Below are 6,241 nucleotides of genomic sequence, written 5' to 3' on the forward strand. Positions count from 1 at the left end.
CCATACCATTTTGCTTTCATTATTGAGGTTGGCTTGGATGTTTTTGTTAACATGTACAATCTGATTGTTAGACAAATTGATTGCATTCTATACAACTACATTTAAATTACGTCTGTTTGTTTGTTTGTTTGTTTTTTTCTCTTACAGATAAAATGATATGCCGGTGCAGGCTGCCTTGTAGGACAACAGGACACTTTCACTGCCCTGTTTGTAAGATTACAATCATACGGCGTGGGGATATGGCAAGGCATTTACTGTCTTGTCAGCATTCTTCAATGCCAAGTCAGCCACCATTATCAGGACTGCTCTCTGCTGAACTCTCCGAGGAGACCCGTATTCCTCCGGCAGTACTCTTCGAGGAGCTCCGTCTCCCCCCCAAGGTTTTGTCTTCGGTATCTGAACCATTTTCTGAGTCTTTGTTAGAACATTCATATGCTCTATCCTCTGTGTTCAATAAAACTGCAGCTGATGGAAAGTCCATGAAAATGACATGCCCTCACTGTGGCCTTACTCTTCGTACCAAAAACTACAAGGCTCACATGATGAGGAAGCACTCCAACCAATCAATAGATGTTTGCCTGGACAGTCATCTGCAGTGTGTTTGTGTAGATGAAACTACAGGGTTATTTGCTGTGCAGAGAACTGGCCATGGGTTTTCTGTGCCAGTTCACGTTCAGAGGAAAACATGGGGGATGTCTCACAATATCAGATGTGAGCTGGAGGAATGTCAGCAATACCAGTTGCTGGCCCAGCGGAGCGGACTAGGCTTCAGTTGATGTGAGCACCTTCGCTCACTAGATTACTGCCGAGAAACTGTAAAGGAAGTTTTTCTTCAAGAGCACATCGTGATGGAAATGGTGGACCTTAAATTTTTTGGAGAGGCCAAAGCTGCTACATGCATAAAGAGACAGAAAGCTGCCCAGATGGGACATGCTCCACTTTGTGTGAGGGTGGATTTTGGTGGATCCTCAACACAGATCTGTTTGTCTGTATTTGAGCCGGAAATACACAGTTTCTGCCGTCTTGGCAGAATATTTGTGACTTACAATGCTCTGAGGAACACCTGGCATTGTGCTTGTGCAAAGCCTCGAATATCATGTCCTCATAAAAACATAGCTAAATGGCATCTCTTCCAGACACAGAGAGACATCTTCAAATCAACTGTACCACTATCATCAGGCACCCCATCACAGATGACTCAGGAGAGTTCTTCCTTTGAGGACAATGCTGCCGTCGAAAGGAGTATACGCTATATTTTTAAAGAGAAAAAAATACCTGGATCTCTTCCAGAAAATGTCATCTCACAGAAAATGGATCATCAGAAACAGCTCTTTCCATGTGAAACGCTGTGCCAGGTGTGCCCAGAGCACCCAAACTTGATGAGGCTGTTCTAGTTACCAATAAAGCGAGGATTGTCAGCATGATGGGAGTGATTGAGAGTAAGTTTTAATGAATAAGATTAAACATCATTGTGAAATAATTAGTTATAATTGTTCCTATACTAATGTTTTGACATTAATGTGATTTGTCTTTAACAGATGTTTCAACACACCATAGATCGTGTCCTCGGTGCCACATGGTCTACAGGTACCAGGAGTGGACAGATGGGCTTCACATCTTTGACAACCACGTTGTTTTGTCTCTTGAACTCTGCCTTTTTTTGAGAGAAAATCTGCAGGTGAGGATCACAAAAATAAAATATACTCATCTGAAGATTGCTTTAAAAATGTGTTTGTGTCATTATGATATTTTGGTGCCCAAATTTAAATATCTGTGTAATCATAGTCTTCTTCACCCTATTGTCATATTACAGAACCATGTATCCGCTTCAAGGGTCATTGACTCATTGGAGGGCTTAAGAAGAGTGAAGTTTCCTTCTAGGGATACCATTTTTCATGCTTATTGCCATTTTGAGGCTTTGACTGACGCAGAATACATGTACTCCTGCATAAACTGTGGGTTTCACCCCCCTGTGGTAGTTATGGACTTACACAGAAAAGGGGTGTTCAAGTTAGCAGGTAAGTTTAATGTACATTTGTGTATATAGTTCATTGTGTACATTATGTGCATGTCCTTATGAGTCAATTTATTATAGTGAGTGACCTCAAAGCCCCGGAAGACTTCAATGGTGAACATGACATTGAAGGTTTTTGGAACTCTATTCACCTGGAAATGATAAGCCGTGGGTTTTTTCCAAGTGAGTGATGGCAAAAACTTTTTGAAAGTCATTCAGTGTTTTAAAGTAATTTAGATTGTAATTAAAAACATGTCATTTTCTGTAGGCGGTGTGAAGAATCCATTTTCCGTTCCACCAAGTTACACACACTGGGCACCATGGATCGGGAGTGAAACTCGAACAAGTGACATTGTGCTTAACACAGAGTTTAAAAAAGTAGGAACAAGCTCTTCACATGAAGCAAAGCTTAGCAGTGTCACAGAAGACCGTCTGTTGGATGAACTCGCCAAACAAAAGGTAACATTGCTTTGAAGTTTTCAGAATATGTGACATAAAGTTCTGGGGTTGTTCCATTTGCAGTTTTCCCTAATTACTGTCAGGTTGGAGTGGTAAGAAAATTGTGTAAAGCATGCAACATCGACTCCAAAGGCTCCCGCTTTGATCTCATCACCAGACTGAGGGAGAAGATGAAGAGCAGGCAGACATATGATAAGGTCTTTCAAAGCATATGGGGTGCCTCTGGTAAGCATCACTTAGCGATTATTAGAAGTAGCATTAAAATATGTAATTACAATCACAAACAACTTTTTAAATCTTTGCTTGCAGGAGGATGGTCTGTAATACTATGTCCACATGGCATTGTATACAGTGTTAAATTTAATCTTCGTGCTGAAAGTCCCCGGGATTTTGCTGACCTTCTCCTGTCCTGGAAGCACATGCCAAACGTCTGTGTTTACGATTTTGCGAGGGGTTTGGCAGCACACACCAATTTGCGGGTTCCTGATAAACTGCCATTTCATCCACATGAAGGTCGACTGGCTGAGCCCACTGAGGAAAATGTCAAGGCTGCACAGGATGGAAGCCTGAAAGTGAATCTTCCATGGCTACATGAAAGGATGGATAGTGTAAATGAAAATCCTCATCCTGTCACTGGATCATCTGACCATTATGTCCTGTAGGACAGATTTCATGAGGGAAATACAAAAGATACCAAGGACATATTACGCAGAATTCAACTTGTCCCGGAGCTGAAAGGCTGGCTGAACAGTCAAGTTGTTGAACAGTTCTTTGCAAACATGAGGAAAAGCAATTACTTTTTAAGTAATATGAGTCCATCCACACATGTGTTTCTGATGAGAAATATAAATCATCATTATAACACTGTCACCAACAAGAAACTTCTGGAGAGGCAGCTAAGACATGGTCGACTTGGAAAGATCAATATCTCATTGTCGGCACTGGGTCAAGCTGTCGTAGGTAAGTACATGCATTGTCTCATGACCAGAACGCTACCATTGTTTACATGTTAGATTTGTTCCTATCTGTGTGTGTATATTCTTTTCTTTGTGTACCTAGCCCCACAGGTGTGCAATAAACTCAGAGAAATCACAGAAACGGTGTTGAACCCGGCACCTTCAATGTCTGGTGACACTGGTAAAATTTCTTATTTTGAATAGTGATTGTCATATATAGGTGAAATAATAAGCTTGCATTCATTATCTTGTTGTAGTTGATGGCTCATAAACGAATTTGTTACATGCTGTTTCAAATGAATTTCCTTCTATAAATAGTGCTTATTTTTCTTGCATTTGTATGCATTTAATATACATTCTATGTAGTGTTTTGTCTGAAACCTGTTAAAATCCCTATAGAACCTCAGAAAAGAGTTGACAACAAGAAAGCCAATAGAAGGTCAACAGATGCAACTTTTCCTGACCTGTGTGGATCACCGTGCGAAGCTCTGACAAAGCCTGAGAACATTTTGGCCAGCCGTTCATCATGGTGTTTTGTACCGCACCCTGGCCAACAACAGCTTGTATGTTAAAGTTTTCAGATGTCGCAAAGTGCAACTTTTAGTGCTTATCTGATTTGGTCATCCACAGTCTATGACACCTATCTGTTTTTTTTTAGCTCAACTATGTTCTGGACATCAGCAGACCCAAAGATGAGCTGATTGTTGAAACGTCTTCTGGATGCCTCACGCGGTCAGATTTTTGGACACTGGGTTTAAACAAAGAAATGGAATCGACTGTAAGTATTTTTGTTTTCTACGAATATGAAAAAATAAAGTGTACATTCATTGTTATCATGATTTTTTCTGTTTCAGATTGGAAATGGCTGTTTTGAGCTTATCACTAAAATTGTTCAGTCAAAGGTACTGTATGTTGTATATGATGATTGTCAAGCTATAATTTAAAGAGTTGTTGTTTTAAATGTTTTTTTTTTACATTCTAGGGGATAAGCATTTACATAGAAAATCTGTATGTCACCCGGACTTGGCTTGCACCCTATGGCTGTGATCCATTGCAGTCCTTTCCTGTAAGTGTACCGTCCTTTAAAGAAACAAGCAAGTAATCAAAATGATTTTTTTTATAACTTTGGTGCGAGTTCACATACAGGATACTTAAAAATACAATTCTGTTTCAGACTGATGCTCAGAGGATGGACATCATAGTTCTCCCTCTCTGGACACCTGGTCATTTCCAGTTGTGTGTAAGTCTTGTTTTTTGACACATACAAACTGTTAGAATTTTGCTATGTGTCTGAGATGTATTCAAGCTTTTATGACGCAGTTTCAAAAGTCTTTGATTGTGATCGCTTGCAATGACATTGTTTTCAGGTTTGAAGTCATGGCTAACTGTCTTTTAGGTACTGAAGCCACCTAAAAGAGAAATCCTCTTTCTTGACCCATTATACACCAAGGCAGGATTTGGTGGCCAACAATATGTTTCACTTTTGAGGTCACATTTTTATAAGCATTTTTGGTTTGTTCCGGAGTTTTCAGGAACCTGTTCAGTGTTCCAGCTTAAGTGCATCCCAGATCATGTTCTGCTGATCTTGAGTGTTCACACATACAGTACACTCGCATGCTTTTTTTTATAAACTATATCAGCAAGTTTCTGTGTGGAGTTTGCATGTTCTCCCCGTGTTTGCGTGGGTTCCCTCCGGGTACTCCGGCTTCCTCCCACCGTCCAAAGACATGCAGCTTGTGGGGATAGGTTAATTGGATAATCCAAATTGCCACTAGGTGTCACTGTGTGAATGAATGTGAGTGCGAATGGTTGTCTGTCCCTGTGTGTTGGCCCTGCGACAGACTGGCGACCTGTCCAGTCTGTCGCCCTATGACAGCTGGGATAGGCTCCAGCGCCCCCCGCGACCCTGAAAAGGATAAGCGGAAATGAATGGATGGATGGATATATCAGCATGATGCTTCAACATTTTATTCTATTTCTCATCTTCAAATTATGATCAAGTCAGTGATGCTGTCTTTAGATGAGTTTCAGACATAAATAGGGTCTTCAAATGTTCTAGTTTAACATAAAACACCATTAAAAATTAGTTTGTAAAATATGCCAACCTTAACTTAAAGCTGTTAATGCTTTATTTTGACCAACTGTGAGCATGTGACTGTACTTTTTCATTTTGTTATGCTGTTTTGTTGAGGTCGTGTTCCTGAGGCCTGTAGTTACAGTTGGTGCTATTAGCAATAAACATTTCACACCCATCATGATGACATCTGTTAACTTGTGAATGTAACTGTCTTTAAAAAAAAAGGAATCTTGCAGTGAAGATCATTCCCGGGCAGTGGTCAGAAAAAAAGAGCTTTGACTTGAAGGTATGTGCTAGTTTAAGTGAATGGTGAATAATATGAATTACACTAGTCTTCTTTTAAGGGATTTTATTAACGAGCCTTTATTTTCAATGTAATACAGGGTTTTCCAAGCCAAGACTATGGAGTTGACTGTGGGATCTTCATGCTGATGGTAATTTTTCTCTTCTCTTCTTGAGATTCATACAGAAGCTAATTTAAGCTTCTAAAAAAATGACACTTTTATTTTTTCTTCCAAATAGTCTGCTCTGTACGTGGCACTGGATGCTTCATTTGACTATACTATAGTAAGTATTCTATTTACTTTCACAGCAATGGAGTCTTGAATCTTTTGAAAGTTGTTAAACATGTTTCATATTAATATTTTACAGTCAGACATGCCCTACTTGCGTAAATGGTGGTGCTTGCTGTTGATGGAGAACTTTGATCTCAGGAGGTATTTATATTTTGACTTC

General features: G+C 39.9%; 1 protein-coding gene across 1 annotated transcript; it reads left to right on the plus strand.

Moving 5' to 3' along the window:
* The first annotated feature begins 3,309 nt into the window (after window positions 1–3,309).
* LOC146622163 (uncharacterized) lies at window positions 3,310–5,933 on the plus strand. The gene is made up of 9 exons (XM_085366075.1): window positions 3,310–3,433; window positions 3,533–3,610; window positions 3,796–3,992; window positions 4,088–4,207; window positions 4,284–4,331; window positions 4,412–4,495; window positions 4,604–4,669; window positions 5,732–5,792; window positions 5,890–5,933. The coding sequence occupies exons 1-8, from the start codon at window positions 3,310–3,312 to the stop codon at window positions 5,783–5,785; spliced, it is 771 nt and encodes a 256-aa protein (XP_085222201.1). The 3' UTR covers window positions 5,786–5,792; window positions 5,890–5,933.
* The last annotated feature ends 308 nt before the right edge of the window (window positions 5,934–6,241 follow it).

This window comes from Diplotaxodon limnothrissa, linkage group LG11 (assembly GCF_057381915.1).
Source record: "Diplotaxodon limnothrissa isolate DT_005_m linkage group LG11, D_limnothrissa_male_GT1.1, whole genome shotgun sequence".
Taxonomy (NCBI): domain Eukaryota; kingdom Metazoa; phylum Chordata; class Actinopteri; order Cichliformes; family Cichlidae; genus Diplotaxodon; species Diplotaxodon limnothrissa.

Bases quoted from the DNA above. Each gene is read 5' to 3' on its own strand.
- LOC146622163 (XM_085366075.1), top strand. From the start codon at position 3,310: ATGAGAAATATAAATCATCATTATAACACTGTCACCAACAAGAAACTT. The intron at 3,434-3,532 runs GTAAGTACATGC...TTGTGTACCTAG, and splicing joins ACTGGGTCAAGCTGTCGTAG to CCCCACAGGTGTGCAATAAA. The intron at 3,993-4,087 runs GTATGTTAAAGT...GTTTTTTTTTAG, and splicing joins ACCCTGGCCAACAACAGCTT to CTCAACTATGTTCTGGACAT.